The sequence below is a fragment of the Pleurodeles waltl genome, chromosome 6 (genome assembly GCF_031143425.1).
Source record: "Pleurodeles waltl isolate 20211129_DDA chromosome 6, aPleWal1.hap1.20221129, whole genome shotgun sequence".
NCBI classification, from domain to species: domain Eukaryota; kingdom Metazoa; phylum Chordata; class Amphibia; order Caudata; family Salamandridae; genus Pleurodeles; species Pleurodeles waltl.
Window position 1 is genome coordinate 335685857 of NC_090445.1, and position 20975 is coordinate 335706831.

The 20975-nt window shown below is 49.0% G+C and overlaps 1 protein-coding gene across 4 annotated transcripts in view; it reads left to right on the top strand.

Annotated features, from left to right (window-relative positions):
• The window catches only part of CPNE6 (copine 6), a 438030-nt gene that overhangs the window by 349733 nt on the left and 67322 nt on the right, over positions 1 to 20975 (top strand). For all 4 annotated transcript variants that reach the window (XR_011204812.1, XR_011204813.1, XM_069238206.1 and 1 more), the window contains one exon: positions 441 to 515. Coding sequence is in view for 2 of the 4 variants with exons in the window: in XM_069238206.1 (XP_069094307.1) it covers positions 441 to 515 (75 nt within the window). In the remaining 2 variants the exon portion in view is untranslated. The remainder of the gene's footprint in view (positions 1 to 440; positions 516 to 20975) is intronic.

Genomic DNA, 20975 nt, shown 5'->3' on the forward strand with positions numbered 1-20975 from the left:
GATTGCATATCTTTGAATAGGATTGATAAAAATAAACTAAAATGATTTCAGAGATGGTGATAGTAGATCTTTTAAGGATGGTCACCATACAGCCATGCATGCTGGCCATCTTTGAACCGGATTTGTAAAAATAACAAATATTGTCAAGGATGACAGCAGTAGATGTGTGTGCACTATCTTTGAATGCATTTTATGTTATCTTTTGAAATCCCATCCCAAGATGGCCACCACAGTTGTGCATGTATTCGTGGCAGCAATCTACCATGAAACAAAAAGCATGGCAAAGACAATTGGTTCTGCATCTTGTCAATCCAAACATTGTTCTCTTTGTTTATCTCTCCGCCTCGCCCTTCTGTCGCCATTCCCCCTTTTCTCTTGTTATCCTTTGATCTCTTTCCCATCCCTAGTTATCATGCAGAAACTATATTTCTCTTTTCTAGATAATTGCTGAAGAAATCTCAGGTACCAATGACTTTGTGCAGCTTTCCTTCCGTGCACAGAAACTTGACAATAAGGTAGGAAAAGTTCAGACCCACCTTTTGGGACAATATGTTTTTCATATGGTTAATCCCTTCTTTTTCTCCCACCTCTGAAGAGGATCTCATAGCCTCTATTTCATGTTTCTCAGGTTCTCCTCAGTAGATCAAACAATCAGATTTTTAAAACAGAGGAGAAAGGTTCCCCACCTTTGCGAATAGTAAGAAGATGAAGATAAAGTGCATGAATTGGAAAGCAAGGTGGCAAAGCCCTAGAACAGGGACTGTAGATCACTTGGTGCACTTTGGTCTCTAGGGTTATGCCTCCCACCCAATGAGTAAGCGGTCTATTGGGCTAATTTTTGTTAGCCATTGGTTGGTTGAAGTAGTCAAACATTTTATCTGAGTGTATCAATTTAGGAGAAAGCCAAGAGTTCTACTTCAAAAGCTTTTTATTTAGCAGTACAACATAGAATATATCAACATAATAATCTATGCCAGGCCAATGCACAATAAAATAAAAAACTCCCCATAAATAAATGTATTTACATAGCTGCAAACTTTTAGGGTACCAGTATGTACTTTTGGTCCTCCCTTCTTAAACCCTAATAAAACTAAATACAGAGTAAAGAAAGAGTAAGTTGGTGATTACAGAGTTTATTGTCAGATATGTTCTGTGAGTGGTATGTGGGCCATGTCATCTAATTTGAATGACTAGTGGTCACTGAAGACTTTACTCGTGCAACAAGTGTAATAATGTATGGTTATCTTTTCTGGAATGCAGGTATCTATTATAGCCAGGTACTTAACTGGACAATTATAAAGCCTTGAGATGTGGTGGGTAACTGCACATGAATTTTAATTACTATACCAGTAGGGGTGGATATCTGGCCTTGCATTTGCAGTATGAATGAGTAAGATTATGTGTGAGGTGTTCCATTGCTAATATTTGCTTCTGCCTGTTGAACCACAGCACTATCTATGGGGGAGGGGTCACTAAAGTGCAATCAGTTGTTTAGCCACCCCTTTCATATATCTTCTAAGAGCCCACTCATGAGAGGCCATGTTCTCTACCTCACCCGTCCTTATCCCTAGCAATATAAGCTTGCATGTTTCCGGTACTATGTTGTAAATATAATGTCATTTCCTTTTAGGGTCTGAATTCCCCTTCTGTGAATGGCACTAATTGAATCAACATTGAATATTTATGATTAAATCAAGTACACATTATTTTCATATTGTTCTGTTCCTGCAAACTGGATAAGCAACCTTACATGAATATACTTGTGTTGGTGTTTGGACAAAATATTGAGTCCAAAATATTGTGTGGACAAAAAATTGTGTCAAGAGTATCGAGGACAATACTATTAGGAAAGCAAGTTACTATGGAAAACAAAGTTTTATTATACTTAACTCTACATCTATGTACCTTGATGATATATGTCTTCAAGGTACGTCGATTTTGTGTTAAGAATAGTAAGTCTATATTTACCTATTTGCACTTACCCTCTCGATATTTTGATCGTCACTATCTTTGACACAATATTCTGTCCACAACATTTTTGTCCCCGATATTCTGTCAGTGATCTGATAATTGTGTGTTTCATTTTGTCTACACTCTTCTGAATTGTCTTATAAAAACAGTGCACAGGGAGCTAAGAGTGAGAGAGGACATTTAGGCCAGCGGGGGCAGCTCCTTCGCAATGGCGAAGGAGCATCACCCTACTGGCTGTGCCAGCAGCTGAAAACAAAAGCGATATTTTAATATCATTTTATTTTTCAGCCACTCCCTCAGCCAGCATGTGCATGGAGGGGTGGGGCTAGGCCATGGGAAGGAGGAGGAGGAAGAGGAGTAGTGAGTGCAATAAGTGTGCATGTCAGTTTGGCTGTCCATATTAGGCTGGCCAAACTGACATGCACACTTAGGTTTCTTCAACCCGGCTGTGTTGCACAGCCAAAAATAGTGAAACTGCACAGAACCCAGTGCATTGTCTGAGCAGCAGACCAGGCTGCTCCGACTAACGATGCTGCTGCTCCCTTGCTAGGTATAGCATGAGAGCAGTGCCAGGATTGCATGGGGAACCTGTGCTGGTGTCCCTGGGACTGCTGGGACAACAACACCATCGGAAGAGGAGCGAGGCGGCTGGCGGCGGCAGGAACAGGTGCATTTTGAAAAAATATATTATTTTATTTTCCCCTGTCCGTCCCTCACTCTCTGCCTGCCCATCCCCTTGAGATTTGCGGCTGCCGTCACTGCAACCCAGGCTACAATGGGTACAGGCAGAATTGTGCACCCACGTTAACTGAAAGTTGCTGGTAGGCATTAGGCCTTCACTGGCTGTCTGACTGGCTGCTTTTGTGAGCCGAAAAATTTAACATATTTTTCTTTAATCAGGTATGCAGGTGTGAACCGTTGCTGAAACTCAGACCAGACTTTTATTTGCTAATGCGCTAGAACTAGTATAGGTGTTAGGAGTAGTAAATGAGTTGTTAATGCTATAGAATACATAGCAATAATCTCAGAGTGCTATTTGCTGTTTTCACTCTTTCCTTGCTGCTTTCATGTTTATTTCTTTGTGTTTACAGTTCCTATTATGTGCCCTAGATTAGGGTTTTACCTTTAAAGTAAATATTTTAAAATGTATACTCTGTTGAGTGTATTATTTATTTGTCAAAGATGATTTGGTGTTCCCCTAACTGTCCTGTCATGCTTCAGTGGACTGATTGTTACCTGAAACACGTTTGTGTAAAACAAATCTTGCACAAACATTGCTCAGTATGTTATTATGGGTTGCAGTCTTGCTGGTTTCCTGATTCGAGTTGGCACATTGATGGAGTCCTTATTCCCATTAGTGCCATTGGGGCTAAAAAACTGAACCCTGTGGCTCTAGAAAAATCCAGTGAATATATCAACTGGAGATGTACAGGAAGGTCCCTCCCTCCTTCCTTCACCTCCAGCAGGTATCTGAGGTAGTCTGGAATATGTCGCTAAGTCAGGCTGGGATCATATCCCATCAGTACATTTGTTTATTGTTTAGAAGCTGCTTCCTTTTGTGTATGCTTCTGAAAACTTTTTGCTGCCAAGACTCTACCATGTTCCTTCTCCAGCCAAATTTTCCAGTGTTGGAAAGTGTGGAACTTCATATGTTTAGTAGTTTGCAGTTTGTTTATAGGTGTTTGGAAATTAGTCCACTGGTTCCTGGGAAGTTGGTTATCAACTTCTCGAATATTTTGAGAGAGAGGTTTGCTGCAACTATATTTGAATGGTGTAAAGCCCAGTGACATAATTGCCAATATTATAGTTTGTTTGATTTTGGTATCTTATGTTATTGTTTGCATTGTTCAGATGTCTTTATACTTCCTTGACTAAATATGTCTCTGAGGGACGTGCATGCTCTCTTTGCCCAACAGGAAAAGGGGCACCTTTCATGGCTGAAGTAAATGCTGGATTGTTTAAGATTGATGACAGTAGGGATGAAAAGGTTACAAGACCACCTCAAAATGCAAGATCTGGTCCAGCAACTATCATCCCAATACTGCCCTATCCATAAGCAGCTATGTTGGTTTACTTTCTTTCATTGACCATTTATAAATTGTGAGAAAATGTCCCTTTTGTATAGTTACCCCTATTTTTGCCTGAGTTGTATTACTGGTTTCTAGACTCTGCATAGTAAGGCACTGCTGTCCAGTGCCCAGTGTAAGTGTTCTGACCCCTAAAACACATAGGCCCTCATTACAACCCTGGTGGTCGGTGTTAAAGCGGCGGTAAAAAAAAATGGAATTATGACCGCGGCAGAAACCGCCAACAGACAGCCACTTTAACACTCCGACCGCCACGGCGGTACCAACAAACAGCATGGCGATCACCGTCAACAGACAGGCGGAAGACAATGTACTGCCCACACCATTATGAGAGGCCAATCTGCCATCTTTTCGGGGGCGGATTCAGTGCGAACAAAAACACAGCGGAAACAGGACTTGGAAGGGAAAACTCTCACCTCTACACACCCCACGAGGAACCAGGACGCCATGGAGCCGGAACTCCAAATTCTCCCTGCGATAGTCTTCCTGCTCCTCTACCAGGAGCACGACCGACGGCGGCGATGACCACGGTGAGTACTGCACCTACGACACAGGGGATGGGGAGGGAAAAGGGAGTGACACACACACGCAACACGCCCCCCTCCTTCCTCCACCCTCACACACAATAACACACACTCCAATACATGCTGAAACGTTACATTTCCCCCCCAACCCGCCCTGGAAGAACGCAAGGACAAAAGGAAATGAGTTGAACGATTGAAATCATGAAAAATCCATTGCTCAAAAATATATATACACTATTAACAAATATGTACACCAAGAATTCAAGTACATGTACTGCACCTACATAGTCCGCGGACCACTGGGCCCAAAATGCATGGGCGAGGCCCACACAAGATACCCGATCCAAACAGAGAGAACACTGCAGGGGCATCAGATCAAAATAAAACAGGCACCTCAGGGGGAAGGGAAGGGGTGGCACCTCAGCCAGATGAGTGCATGACGCCAGCTCCACGAGGGGGCTCCATGCCCATTGATGTATCCTGGGGAGTGCAAAGCCACAGTCTCAGAAGTCTCTACAGTGGGTGGTTTGCCCACTGCTTTATCCTGGGGAGTGCAAAGCCACAGTCTCACAAGTCTCTCCAGTGGGTGGTGTGCCCACTGCTTTATCCTGGGGATTACAAAGCCACAGTCTCACAAGTCTCTCCAGTCGGTGGTTTGCCCACTGCTTTATCCTGGGGATTGCAAAGCCACAGTCTCACAATTTTCTCCAGTGAGTGGTTTGCCCACTCCTTTATCCTTGGGAGTGCAAGTCACAGTCTCAGAAGTCTCTCCAGTGAGTGGTTTGCCCACTGCTTTATCCTGGGGAGTGCAAAGCCACAGTCTCTCAAGTCTTTCCAGTGGGTGGTTTGCCCACTGCTTTATCCTGGGGAGTGCAAAGCCACAGTCTCTCAAGTGGATAACAGTCTCCACTGGTTCTGGAGGGGGATTTGTGCCCAGAGTGCTTCATCCTGCTAAGGACAGAGGTAGTGGATGCCTTTCTCCACTGGTTCTGGAGGGAGCTTTGGGTCCAGACTGCTTCATCCTGCCAAGGACAGAGGTAGTGGATGCCTTTCTCCACTGGTTCTGGTGGAGGCTTTGTGCCCAGAGTGCTTCATCCTGCCAAGGACCAAGGTAGTGGATGCCTTTCTCCACTGGTTCTGGAGGGGGCTTTGTGCCCAGAGTGATTCATCCTGCCAAGGGCTGAGGTAGTGGATCTGACACTCCACTGACGGTGGGGCAACATGGAAGCTGTCCAGGCCCTGGAACTGACCACCACCCTCGTACGAATGACCACTGGGGATGGCAGCCATGTCTGTGGTGGTTCCACTGGCACAGGATGTGGCGTGGCCTCTGACGGTGCTGGCGGCGGGCTCAATAGCGGCGGTGCTTGCGGCACTCATTGGGCAGCAGTGCTGGTGGGGGGCTCACTGAGCGTGCTGCTGGCGGCAGTGTCCTGAGCGGCGGTGCTGGTGGGGGGCTCACTGAGGGTGCTGCTGGCGGCGGGTGCTGGTGGGGGGCTCACTGAGCTTGCTGATGGCGGTGGTGTCCTGAGCGGCAGGTGCTGGTGGGGGACTTACTGAGCTTGCTGCTGCTGAAGGGCAAAGTGTCTCCGGTGCAGGTGAAGGGCGCAGTATCCTGGGTGCTGGCGGTGGTGCCCGTGGCGGCGGTGCTGGTGGCGGTCTTGTCCACCGTGCAGGTTGGCGGTGAATTCCCTTTCTTTCTCTGGCCCTACCCCACCTTGGAAGGTGGCGCAGCTGTCTTGCCACTCCCAACTGTTGTCCTGGCTGAGCCCTTGGTGGCAGGTGTTTTGGCCTTCTCCCTCTGGGCTGTGGGCAACATGTTTTGTTTTGGAGGTGTGGGAATGTCCTTGGCCTCGTTCCTTGGGACACTGGCTGCCCTGCTGCTTGGCGCACTCCAGAAGCCGGTTACTGCTGGCACCACTGTTCCCGGTGATGTGGTGGCTGAGGTGCTTGGTTGGGAACTTGAAAGGCGGGCCCTAGGGCACGGAAGGGGTGGGGGAAGTGAAGGGAAGAGGTCAAGGTTTGACAGGAAAAGTTTTTTAGACACACTGGGACGGGTAGATGGAGGGGGTTTGAGAGTGGAGGAAGAGGTAGTGTTTGTAGGAGGTGTTCGTTTGCTGACTTTGGGTGAAGGTGCATGGGCTGGAGGCTGTCGTGAGGTGGATGGCTGTTGGGTGGGTGTGTGACTGCGTTTGTGTAGTTTGGAAGGAGGGCTCACAGACACACTGGGAGAAGACACAGGGGATCTGTGAATTGTAGTGGGGGTGGTGAGTGCACATGAGCAGTGTGTGGTGATGGCGTGCTGGTGATGGAGGTAGTGACTGAAGAGGTAGTGCATGCAGGTGTGAGTGGAGACATGACAGGGAGGGAGGAAGGAGACATGGAGGAGGGGGACACAGTGGAGGCAGTGGATGTTGGTATGTATGCATAGGTATGATGCTTGTGTGAGTGCCTGTGGGATGTGTGGTGCTTATGTTTGCCAGAGCTACCCTTGTGTGTTGAGGTGTGTTCATGCTGGTCTGATGGTGTGCTTGGGATAGGCTGAGGTACTGGGGATTAGGTTTGGGTGGAGTAAGTTGGAGGGGGGAGGTTGGACACAGGGACAATGGCTGCCATCAGTACTGAGGCCAGAGTCTGAAATGCTCTCTGTTGGGCTGCCTGGACAGAATGAATGCCCTCCAGGTATGCATTTGTCTGTTGCAACTGCCTCTCTACACCCTGGATGGCATTCAGAATGGTAGACTGCCCAACAGTGAGGGATCTGAGGAGGTCAATGGCCTCCTCACTGAGGGCAGCAGGGCTGACTAGGGCAGGGCCTGAGGTGCCTGGGGCGAAGGAGATGCCCACCCTCCTGGGTGAGCGGCCACGGGGCACACGCTGAGGGGCTGCTGGGAGGGCGGTGCTGGTAAGAGGGGTGGCGGCTGTACCTGTAGATGCGGTGGGCACAGAGGGGCCTGCCACCGCAAGGGAGCTCCCATCAGAGGAGGAGTCGGTGTCGCTGGTCTCAGCTCCTATCCCCGCCGTGGAGCTCCCCTCGCCCTCCGTCCCACTGGTGAATTCTGAGCCTGTAGTCTCGCCCTTCAGGGCCATGTGAAATGGTGGCACAGCTCCTCCGCCTGATGATGCTAATGCACACAAGAACAGGCAGACCACAAAGAGGGGGGGAAAGAAAGTAGAAAGACATGTTTAGTGCATGCAATACCACTACTGTTGGCGAACACTACAGACACAGCAGCCCTCTGCACTACGCCATGCACTTTGAGTTCCCTAATTGATCACAGGGACATAGGGGACAAGGCCTATGCCCGATTGCTGCACACATGCAAGTCACAGGAGCCTGACTAGGTGTAGATGGCTCTTAGGACTGGTGGGGATGGGGTGCCACTGAGCCTGCCTCACAAAGGGTTCCTTGCCTACAAGGCTCGCCCTAGCCTAGGGGAACCCACAGCCCACCTCTCCCACCCAGACACCTCCAATGCGCGCTGAATTAGATGGATGTGAGTGTACTCACCCCCTTGTGGCTGCTGTGATGCTCTCAAGCGCCCATCCAACTCTGGATACGCCACCGCCAGGATCCGGAACATCAGGGAGGTCATGGTGCGACGGGCACCCCTCCCACATTGGGAGACTATTCCCAGATGGGCCTCCGCTGTCTTCTTGCTCCAGTGGCGAATGTCCTCCCATCTTTTCCGGCAGTGGGTGCTCCGTCTGTGGTGGACCCCCAGGGCCCGGACGTCCTTGGCGATGGCACGCCAAATATCCTTCTTCTGGTGGGTACTGACCTACAGGAGTAGTACAGGGGAAAAGGAAAAACAATAACCGTCCAGACCATCACAGTCATTGGCCCGCGTTCCCACCCTTGCCCTGACGCACATCCACTCACCGTCGTTTCATGCACGCCTCATTCCCCCCCCATCTCCATCCACACCACTCCAAACAGGCATTGCCCATACAGCATGCTCACAGTGTACTCACCTGTTTGTCTGGAGGACCGTAGAGTAGCGTGTACTGGGGGAGGACCCCATCCACTAGTTTCTCCAACTCCTCTGATGTGAAGGCAGGGGCCCTTTCCCCAGACACTTGAGCCATTGTCGCTTCCAGACTGAGGTCACATCAGCACTTGCAGTGTAGGTCCTCTCCTGTCGAAGATCAGGTAACAAGTGAGTGAACAGAGAGAAAACGATGGTCACGTCCGCGGCGATGCGTACCTTCACTGCCGGCATACATCGTCATTGGCTCCTGGGACCCATAGGGTCCAATGTTAACCAATGCAGGATTGCGCTGCGGTCTTCGACCGCCTACAGCGATGGTGTACAACACCAGCGCAGCTACCTCATATCCCCTTCACCCACATTACAGGTCAGGCAGCCGCCATTTCAGCGGGCAACATCGCATTCATTTTAAATGCGTCACACATATATAGGCCTTGCATACACACTAAGACAGGCACATAGCGGATTGACAAATGTGTGCAATAAAGTTGTTTATTTCGTACCTCAGTGTTGGCTGACCCTCTGATCGCTGTTCTCATCCATAGAGCACGTGCGCTGGGGCAGGTGAGGAGATGGCGGCATTCTCCAGTGTACAGACCGCTGGTGGACCTGTCGACAATGGAAGAGCGGCATGTAATAGTCACCTACAGACTTGATCGTGCCACAATTCAGGAACTGTGGGCCCACTTGGAGCCAGACCTGATGTCAGCTATCCGCCATCCCACAGGAATCCCCCCTCTAGTGCAGGTCCGGTCAGTACTCTATTTCCTGGCAAGTGGGTCTTTTTAAACAACAGTGGCCATTGCATCAGGCATGTCCCAGCCAATGTTCTCTAACTTGTTGTCCAGTGTGCTGTCTGCCCTGCTGAAACACATGCGTAGCTACATCGTTTTCCCTCAGGTGGAGGATTTGCCTACAGTGAAAGGTGACTTCTATGCCCTGGGACATATCCCCAACATCATAGGTGCCATTGATGGGAAACATGTGGCCTTGGTCCCCCCCGCAGGAGTGAACAGGTGTACAGAAACCGGAAGAGTTACCATTCAATGAATGTGCAGATGGTGTGTTTGGCAGACCAGTACATCTCCTATGTGAATGCCAGGTTTCCTGGCTTAGTGCATGACGCTTACATTCTGAGGAATAGCAGCATCCCTTATGTGATGGGGCAACTCCAGAGGCACTGTGTGTGGCTATTAGGTGAGGACATGGACCCTATACAGTATGAATAGTTTTCTGGGTCTGGGGTTGTCCCTAAGGGTTAGTGTGTGTCTTACAGTTGTCCCTCGACTTTTTCAAGTGACTCTGGCTACCCCAACCTGTCATGGCTACTGACCCCAGTGAGGAATCCCAGGACAAGGGCAGAGGAACGCTACAATGAGGCACATGGGCGAACTAGGAGGGTTCTAGAGAGGACCTTCGGCCCCCTGAAGGCCAGGTTTAGGTGCCTCCATATGACAGGTGGTTCCCTATACTACTCACCAAAGAAGGTGTGCCAGATCATCGTGGCCTGCTGTATGCTGCACAACTTGGCTTTGCGACGACAGGTGCCTTTTCTGCAGGAGGCTGGTCCTGAAGGAGGTGTTGTGGCAACTGTGGAGCCTGTGGACAGTGAAGAAGAGGAGGCAGAAGAAGAGGACTTAGACAACAGAAACACCGTGATCCATCAATAAGTCCAGAGAGACACAGGTAAGAAGACATCACTGCCTCCTACATCTCATAAAATTGTTCGACCTGTCATCTGTCTGTCACTTTCACCCAGTGTAAGCAGGGGTCTTGGCATTGTTCTCTGTCTTTGTCCTGGATCTCAGGGACCACTTGTGGGGTGGTTCTCCATCTCCAGGGGGTGGGGTACTGGTGTCATAGTCCTGTGACAGTGCCTCCTGTCCACTAGCGCCGGCGGAGGTGGTAGGCAGTTCATCGTCCAGGCTAGTGTCAGGGGCCCCTTGTTGTGCCACATTGTCCCTCCTGGTGTTCACAAGGTACTTCAGCAACCCTACAATGGTGCCCAGGGTGGTATTGATGGATTTGAGTTCCTCCCTGAACCCCAAATACTGCTCCTCCTGCAGCCACTGGGTCTCCTGAAACTTGGCCAGTACCGTTGCCATCGTCTCCTGGGAATGATGGTAGGCTCCCATGATGTTGGAGAGGGCCTCGTGGAGAGTGGGTTCCCTGGGCCTGTCCTCCCCCGTCACACAGCAGCCCTCCCAGTTCCCCGGTTTTCCTGGGCGTCTGTCCCCTGAACCGTGTGCCCACTACCACTGCCCCCAGGTCCCTGCTGTTCTTGGGTAGGTGGGTTAGCCTGGGTTCCCTGTAGTGGTGGACACACTGCTGCTTGACGTGTCCTGGGGACAGAGGTATGGGCCAGCTGGGTGGGTGCTGTGCTGGTGTTTCCTGAGGAAGACAGAGCTGCTGTCATCACGGTGGGCCTCTTCTGTGGGTGGAATGGACATGTCTGGAACCTCCTGTCCGATGACGTCGGGTAAGGGTCCTGCAGGGGTGTAAAGGCATGATTATTGCATCTGTGTGTGCCATGGTGTGCAATGGGTGGGTGACCCTGTACCCCAGTGCCTCCATTCCTGTGTAGGACCTTGTGTGATAATTGTGTAGGGGTCTGTGTGGGTATGTGTAGTGGACATGCATTGGTGATGGGTGTCCATGCTTTGTTGTTGCATGCAGGGCTTGGTGTTGGGATGTGTGGGTTGTGATAGTGGGACATATGTGAGGAGTTGGAGTGATGGGGTGAGGGCGAGGGTGTGGGTATGTGATAGCATGCAGGTAGGGTGGGGGATGAAGTAGTTAAAGATTTAACTTATCAGAGTCCATTCCTTCAGCTACTCCTGCGAGGCCCTCAGGATGCAGTATAGCCAAGACCTGCTCCTCTCATGTTGTTAGTTGTGGGGGAGGAGGTGGGGGTCCGCCGCCAGTCCTCTGAACCGCAATGTGGTGTCTTGAGACCACAGAATGCACCTTCCCCCGTAGGCCGTTCCACCTCTTCCTGATGTCATCCCGTGTTCTTGGGTGCTGTCCCACTGCGTTGACCCTGTCCACGATTCTGCGCCATAGCTCCATCTTCCTAGCTATGGTGGTGTGCTGCACCTGTGATCCGAATAGCTGTGGCTCTACCCGGATGATTTCCTCCACCATGACCCTGAGCTCCTCCTCAGAAAACCTGGGGTGTCTTTGCGGTGCCATGGGGTGGTGTGAGTGATGTTTGAGGTAGTGGGTGTTGTGAGGAGTGGGGTGATGTTTAGGGGTGTGTTGTGTTTTGTGTGTGGATGTGGATGTGTGATGGTGTTGTATGCCTCTGTATGCTGATGTTGTCTTTGCTTTGCTGTCTCTCTGGCCTTCTTCAAAATTTTTGGTAGTAAGGGTTTGTGGGTAATGTGGGTGTGTGTTTTATATTGTATTGGGTGTGTGGGAGTGGTGTGTGTATGTGTATCAGGTGTGTGTATTTCGATTTGTCCAAGGTGCTTGTGTTTTGTAAATGTGTGTGTATTTTGAGCGCGGCGGTGTGTAATGCCAATGGAATACCGTGGTTGAAAGAATGCCGCGTGGATTCATGTGTCGTGATAGTGTGGGCGTATTCCTGTTGGCGTGTCGGTGGAGGTTTTGTTATCGCCAGTTTATCACTGACCTTTGGTGTGGCGGACTTTTGTGGGTGTCTAGATTATGGCGGATTCTGAGCTGTGGGTCGTAATATCTGTGGCGGAATTCCGCGGCCGCGGCGGTGTGTTGGCGGTCTTCTGCACAGCAGTAAGCAGTATTTACCACCAATGTTTTAATGAGGGCATAGAAATTAGCTAGTCCCTTGTTGCCATTTTTAACTCTCCTACAAGGCCATAGTTTATGATGTAGAAACTTCAACCATGGTAGGGAAAGCTAAGGTCCTGATTACGACATTGGTGGACGGACCAGCTGACTACCAATGCTCGGGAGAGGATGCCACTGTCATAAAAGTGGCACCCCACCACCACATTACAATGTTCCCACTGGGCTGACTTGTGGGAACATTGTAATAGAGCATTCTCGCCAATCAGTCTGGCAGTAACAGTGCTATGATGTAGGACTCGGCTCCCTTGAAGGAGCTGAGTCCTATACTGCAGCACAGAGGAGGCTGACCAGCACCCCAAAGCACTGAACTGAATTGCACCAAATTTGGTAGAAAGCTAGATCTTGGTCCAGAAAGATCTCTTTCTGTGATTTGGTGTAAATCCGTTCAGTAGTTTTGGAGTTATTAAAGTAAAAAGAAATAGATATATTTTGGTATGCGATTCCGCAAATCCCAGAAAAAAGCAAGATCCTGATTGGCTGGCCGCAACCTTAGAGGAAAGTTGTGGCGCCATTTTCTTTCTCGCATCAGCCGGGAGGAGGAAAAAACAATAAAAAACGTATATGGGTCACGATACAGGTATCCTGACCCCATTAGGGAGATGGAGGGGTCTCTGAGGGACTCCTCCTGGACAGAAATTGCTGATTTCTTTTTTGCCCAATCTGCGGATCCACAGAGGCGTTCAGTGTGGCCCTCTGTGTAAACTCACGAAGGATCTGAAAATCTAAAAGATAATGAAAAAAAAAATACCCACTCACACACCAAAACCTGTTGCTCAAAGTCAAAGGTCATGCGTTGCGTGGGGTTGGGTGCACGCAGGAGGTTGGCTGCAGGGCCCGGCCGCAGGCCAAGCCCTGTGGCCAACTCCTGCCACACATGCCCAAAGACCATACTTGGCGGTGGTTGTATTAACATGCGATAATTAGATATTATTTAACATTAAAAAACATACAAAATTCACAAAAAAAAAAAAAAACGTTACAGGAACGTTATGGTTAACTTGATGTCTTAGCCATACAAAACCATAGAAATTCAGCAGTTATAGTTATACCTATAGTTATACTTATCTGAAGAAACTATAACTTGTGCCGTTAAGTAACTTTAGGGCTTGAGTTATAGTTTCTTAACATAAGTATAAATGCAAGTATAATTATAACTGCTGAAGTTCTGTGGTTTTGTATGGGTTAAACGTCAACCTAACTGTAATGTCCCTGTAACCTTTGGTTTACCCAGTGAATATATGTATGCACTGGAAAAAACAAAGGTTAAAATAATATTATATTTAGGTGATTATGTTTGTGACATCATTAAAGTTTTGAACTTAAAAAGCCACAGAAATTCACCAGTTATAATTAGCACAGTTAACTATATTTTGCGCCCCGCCATTATATGACCTCAAACATTACATCACTCATGACGTGGTATGACATCATTTATTACATCACTGCTGACATCTCAAATGAAATCATTGATTACTTCGCTGATGACATCATCCAATGAGTGTGCTAGCTTATTTTATAGTTTACTTTCCAACTAATTTTATGCAGCCTCAGTGCAGGCGGGGAAACAGAATACAAGTCTGCTCCCAGCTAGCGGAAACATTTTGATAGCTCTGGCCCGCTGGCAGCACACTTTGAATTTGCTCCCGTTTTGCAGGATATAAAAAATGATGGGAGCCAACACTTTTCCTTTCCTGCACCAGTGCTGACAGGTAACCACTGTTTCCCAGGGCTGGGCTATCCAAGACACAGCAAGTGAGGCACCCCAAGGTTTTGGGTCCCTAGGGCCATTAAAGGCCCCACCTTTTAATTAAGTAACAGCCCTGGGGGATGGGGTCCCAGGACCTTTTTAAGGCTCGGAGGAAGGGGGAACTTTGCAACCCCCCTGCTCTAATTAAATACATCAGGACCTGGCGGGTGGTGTCCCTAGGGCCAACACGGCTTGAGGAGGGGTTCAGCTTGCCCTCTTCCCCCTACGTAATTAAATTGGGCCCCAGGTGATGGAGTCCCCAGGAAAGAAAATAACCCCATTGGAGGTTGGAGGGGAATTTGGGGGGCGCATACCCAAACCCCTTAAACAATGCATTGGGCCCCAGGAATGGAGTCCCCATGGCCGACAATGGCTCGTGGAGATGGCCCACGCACCCTCCTTCCCTTAAATTTATATGCCCCTGGGGATGAGGTTCCAGGGGCCCTAAATTGTCTGGGTAGGTGTCCCTATTGACACCCCGCCCTATATATATATAAATGGCCCAGCGTGGGTCCCTCTTGATCCCCCACCATAAGACCTTGGGAGGCACGGTATCCCTAGCGTGGCCCCTTACATTTTTTTCTTTTTAACTTCATGACAGGGGACTAAGTCCCCAAGTCCTGTAATGGATGCCAGCAAAAAAATGTTCATGCTGCTGGGAGCCAATCGGAGCACTCACTCAAGTGGGAGTCAGAATCTCAAGGGAAAAAAGGTCCCTTATTTAAATTGGTGCTCCTGCAAGACTTTTGCAAGCCTTTTGAGAACCCAACTATCTGGAAATACAGATATGTTTAAACCTTAATTTCTCATATGCCACTGAATGGATTTACACCAAATCACAAAAAGCACAATCTGCAAGCCAAGATCTAGCTTCCTGACAAATTTGTTGTAATTCCATTCAGCAGTTTTTGGAGTAGTGCTATTGAAGAAGCCTATGGATAATGCATGGGGTTCTTGTGTTTTGCGACCACTTTTTTTCTCAGCCCCCACTTGATAGATCACCCCGAAAACTTCCAAGCACAAACTATGCAGAAAAGTGCGCTTTTTGGAAATGTTCATGGAGATTTGCCAAACAGTGGCAATGATATGTGCAATACAAAAAACGCTGATCTAACTACAACTAGAGCAACTATGGCTCAACCCATAATGTTCCAAGCTTTCATGAAGTTCCATCTAAGTACAGCACAAGCCTTCACAATTTTCCTACAGGACACCTTAGGAGGAATGACAATCACTAAACCTTATTAGAAGCACCCCTACTGCCAGGCCAGGAGACACCTCTATAGCCTTTACCAAGGATCCAAATCCTTTCTAGCTGTTCTGTATCAACTGACCTAGTGCTAACATCTAGGTTTTATTGAGAAGATCTGAAACATTGTCTCCTGCCAAAAGCAGTGACCCATATCCTGAGCTATTCTATTGCAGCTTTCAGGAATATGGTTGGAATGGAATGTTTTTTCAGCACCAGTCAGTACAACAGTCATTTCTAAAACCTTAGAAACCACTCTGTCAAATTATTGTTAAGGGCGGGATGCAGCAAAGTTCTTTGCAGCTATGTGGATTTGACCCCACGGTATGGGCAGTTTCTTTCTGCAGCCACTCTACTGACTGATGGTGGAGTAAACAGCAGCAGATAAGTGTCAAAGGAAAGAAACCACTGCTGAGGAGGTGAAAAAACAAAGCAAAAACCCTGGGAAGACGATAGCAGAAAACCAAACTCCAGAGCAACACCAGAGGAACCTAAACTAGAAGGAATAAGCGACACAGGATCAAAAGCACTATTACGCATAGCAGTAGCATTGCAATGTAAAGACTAATCCTCCTACTCCACTTAAATAGTCGTATCTAACCTGGAAGTGACAAATCCTACACAGAAACTACTTTTCTCCATATTGGATTGGGTGATTCCTGTCCTGGAATGAGGTACACCATCTTTGATCAAATTTGAAACCCAATCGAAGATGGCACCTGTACTCGTGTCTGAACACAAAACACCACTTGTCCCAAACTCTTTCATCCTGATGGGGAGTAGAAGTGTCCTGCTGGCACCCGACTCCAACCCTCCAGAGACCACCAAGGTAAGCAATGACTCTGCTTGAGCCCCTGCGTAGAGGAATATTCATGGTAGCCAAATTGATGGAGTGCCGAAGCCCAACAATTATTCATCCTTGGTATAGGGTTTTTCTAAGTATCTATAATTACATTCCTCATGCAAGCCGTTATCACAGTGTACCCTCAATAAAAATAACAGATGTACAAGACTCAGCTGGAGGAACCATTACTTTTCAATATTACTTTCCTTTGAAGGTTCTGAACCTTTCCATTTGTTGTTTGGCATGGTTAAAGGATTATTACTTCATTTACTCCTCAGGCAGCTTTCCCTCCATCTGTTTTTTTAGAGCATTCTGGTATGTACAGCTTTCAAGGTAAGAACAAGTGCTGTGGTGCGGACATGCTGACATGTCCAATTATCCTCTTTAGTGGCTTCATTCGTCCATACAGCCACACTGCAGTAGACAGTTTTATTTACCAAAAAATATCTTTTGGACAATCTGGGACTAGAAAGGGAATATGAGGCTTCCTGTAGATCATTCTGACATTTCAGGCTACTCTTACGAAGCCAAGGATTAATTCATTATAGTCCAGTATACTTGGTAGGGCATTTCTAACTCTCAAGGGTGGGATGAGTCCATTAGAGAGTGTATTAATCAATCAATCAATCAGACATTTGTAAAGTGCACTACTCACCCGTTAGGGTCTCAAGGCGCTTAGGAGGGGGGAGAAAGGGTGAGGAGGTGCTGCTACTGCTCAAACAGCCAGGTCTTGAGAAGTTTCCTGAAGGTAAGGAGGTCTTTGGTCTGGCGCAGGTGGTTGGGAAGAGTGTTCCACGTTTTGGCGGAGAGGTGCGAGAATGATCTACTGCCGGTTGGAGTTCCGTGGACGTATGGGACGGTTGCGAGGGCGAAGTCAGCGGAGCGGAGATGCTGGGTCGGGGTGTAAAAGGAGAGGCGTCTGTTGAGATATTCTGGTCTGGTGTTGTGCAGTGCTTTGTGAGCGTGGGTGAGGAGTTTGAAGGTGATTCTCTTGTTGACTGGGAGCCAGTGCAGGTTTCTCAGGTGGTCTGTGATGTGGCAGTGGTGGGGATGTCCAAGATGAGGCGCGCGGAGACGTTCTGGATGCGTTGCATCCCCTTCTGGAATTTGGATTTGGTCCCTGCATAGAGGGCATTGCCGTAGTCCAGTTTGCTGCTGACGAGGGCTTGGGTGACTGTTCTTCTGGTTTCTGTGGGGATCCATTTGTAGATCTTTCGGAGCATGCGGAGGGTGTTGAAGCTGGAGGAGGAGATGGCATTGACTTGCTAGGTCATGGATAATGAAGAGTCCAAGATGAATTCTAGGTTGCGTGAGTGGTCGGTGGGAGCCAGAGTGGCTCCGAGAGTGGCAGGCCACCAGGAGTCATCTCATGCGGAGGGGTGGATCCGAAGATGAGGAGCTCTGTCATGTCGAAATTGAGTTTAAGGCTGCTGCTCTTCATCCATTCGGCGATGGCCTTCATTCCTTCGTGCAGGTTGGTCTTGGCGGAGTCCTTGGTGAGGGAGAGGATCAGCTGGGTGTTGTTGGTGCATGAGATGATGTTGAGGTTGTGGTATCGGGCGATGTTAGCAAGCGGAGCCATGTAGACATTGAAGAGGGTCGGGCTGAGGGACAAACCCTGGGGTACATCGCAGATGATTTTGGTGGCCTCTGAGTGGAATGGGGGAGGCAGACTCTCTGGGTTCTGCCGGTGAGATAGGAGGTGAACCAGTCCAGGGCTCTGTCACGGATTCCTGCATTGCTGAGGTGTGAGCGTAGGGTGTGGTGGCAGACAGTGTCAGCCGGAGCCGAGAGGTCCAGGAGGATGAGAGCTGCGGTTTTGCCATTGTCCAATATGGTTCTGATGTTGTCTGTGGTGGCAATGAGGGCTGTTTCGGTACTGTGGTTGCTGCGGAATCTGGATTGGGAAGGGTCCAGGGTGCAGTTCTCCTCAAGGAAGCAGGTTAGTTGTCTGTTGACAGCCTTCTCGATGACTTTTGCTGAGAAGGGGAGTAGGGAGAAAGGTCGGAAGTTCTTGAGGTCCTTTGGGTCCATCTTGGGTTTTTTGAGGATGGCGTTGATCTCGGCATGTTTCCAGCTCTCCTGGAAGGTGGCGGACTCGAAGGAGCTGTTGATTATCTTCTGTAGTTGGGGTGCGATGACGGAGCTTGCTTTGTGAAGGAAGTTGGTCTTCGTGACCTTGTTCCAACTGCGGTGGGGCATCCGTTGTGGGTGGTGGTGTGTTATGGGTTTCTTGAAGGAGAAGTGGATGCAGCGTTGATCTGTCCAGTGGAGTTTGGTGGTGTGGCTGAAGGAGACGTGATAGCTGCCGGAGAAAATAGGTTCGAGTGTTTGACCTGCGTAGTGGACCGGTGTTGTGACGAGCTGTTTGAGACCGAGGTTGGAGAGGTTGTCGAGCAGGGTGGCAGTGTTGTTGTCATTGGTGTTCTCGAGGTGGAAGTTTAAGTCCCCAAGGAGTATGTAGTCAGTGGATGTGAGAGTGTGCGATCTGATGACATCAGTGATGGAGTCGCTAACCTGCTGTCGGTGGCTAGGGGCCTGTAGATGAGGGTCTCTCGGAGGGTGTTGTTTGGGTCAGTGGGGATCTGGAAGTGCAGGTGTTCGGCAGTGCTGAGGGTGGCTTCGGTGCTGGTCGTGATCCTGAGGGTGTTCTTGTGGATGATGGTGATGCCTCCTCCTGGTTTGTTGAAGCGGTACCTGCGGGTGATCTTGTAGCCGTCCGGGATGGCTATGGCGATGTCAGACGCTGAGGAGGGGTTCATCCAGGTCTCGGTCAGGAAGGCGACGTCTGGGGAGGCTGAGTCGAGTAGATTCCGTAGCTCTACTGAGTGCTTGTGGATGGAGCGGTTGTTGAGGAGGATACATCTGAGATGGTTGCATCCTGCCTCAGTGGGTGGGTCGTTGGAATGGAGGCTGTTGAAGGTGCAGTTCCGGCAGGAGAAGGGTCCACAGGTGGTCTGCGAGGAGGCTTTAAGGCAAGCAGGAGAGCGGCGGATGTTGAGGGCGCGGAGGGTGGGGGCATCGCATTGAAGACGTGCATGGCGGCGGTGGGGCGAACGGGAGCCAGAGTTTCTGGTGCTGGGCGTGGTCCAGGTGCGGATGGGCGCAGACAGGCTTGCCTTTAGTAGGGTGGTGGGGGGGAGGAGAGGACAGCTGGGAGGCGGGAAGGGGGGCAAAAAACTGTGCGAAAAAGGGGCCGTGCCACAAAAAGGGGGTGGGGCCACGGGGACAGCAGCGGCGGGTGAGAGAAAGAGGGGCTAGAGCGAAAGTGAGAGGGCAGAGTGAGAGAAAAACGAGGACGAGAGTAGCGCGAAGCAAAAGGAACAAAAAGGGACAGAAGTGAAGCAGAGCCGAGAGCAAGGCAGAGAAAGGAGGAGAAAAGGAGGAGAGAGGCAGAAGGTAGCCTAGTAGGAAAGCAGAGCTCTCCCACTAGACACCAGGGATGAGGGGCAGGCAGAAGCCTGCGGGTGGAGGAAGGCCCCAAACTCCTGACAGGGGTCAGGGGTTCAGAGGAGCCAGAGAAAGGGCTCTACTTGCAAGGTGGAGCCACGGGAGGCAGAGCAGTGCACTGACCAGGTCAGTGGCATTGCTCAGCCCACCATGTAGCGGCTGCCATTAAGTAGGGAGGTGGGGGGAGGAGAGGACAGCTGTTCAGCAGTACAAATACCTCTGTGTAGTCCCTTTGAATAGGGCTTGACGCCATCAGGATTAGAAATCTTTCTCAGATGTAAATGCTTATACTACAGGAGAACATTCTATTGTCCTATAGTACCTGAACTCCTCAAAATTCCAGGAACCATATGACTCCCTTCAATCTTCTGGAAAGTGTAAGGAAGGTAATACTTGAAGGGTTCTCAACTTGTGAGGACTATATCTAGGTGCCTCTCAGTATCGCACAATCTGGCCAAATTACAGAAGGACTCTAGACTAGCAAGGTGTGGGTCCTAAAGCCATGATCTCTCTGTCATGGCCTCAGAGCTGTCGTGTGGACCTCTGTCAATACACACTCCATTGGTGTTCCTGCTCTGCCTCAGTGACTCCATTCCTTGCACTCAATGCATACCACACGGAGGCAAGTTATATTAGAGGGAAATGAGTAAATCAGCACATCAGGTGAATCAGTTGAAACCCAGCAAAAAAGTGTAATCAACAAAGCAGCACTATTGAACCAGTAAACCAGCTTACTCTCAAAACCGGTAAACAAATAGAAGGCAGAATATAATGTGCTCTGAAAGTAATATAATAATCTACTCAAAAGAGAACCAAAACATATCACCAGATGAAACCAAGGTGCACTAGTTAGGACCAGTGTGCAACAAGCCACACAAAGTTTAGCTAAACTAAGATAAGTACTAACAGGCAGTCCGCTAAGATGGCAAACACTAACCCCAAAATGAAGAACAAGCCAGACAAGGGCCTTGACCTCTAACTTAACCCTATACAAACTGGAAGAAGTACAGTCAAGATGGCTCTATCTAATTCCCTGAATACAGTAACAAGAATGTAAAATGCAATCCTGTCTTGCCCATGAAACAATCCAACAAATCCATGGTAGCAGCAACCATGAACAAATTGAAATCTCTCAAAACTTTTGTGGCCTTAATCTCAGACAAGCTGAAAAGTATTGAAGCAAAGCTGGGGCGAAGGATAACTGGAATCAGTCGCAGAAGAGGCAAACTTAAATGCTTCCTCACAAGAGTCCAAGATTTACAATTCCAAATCTATCAATG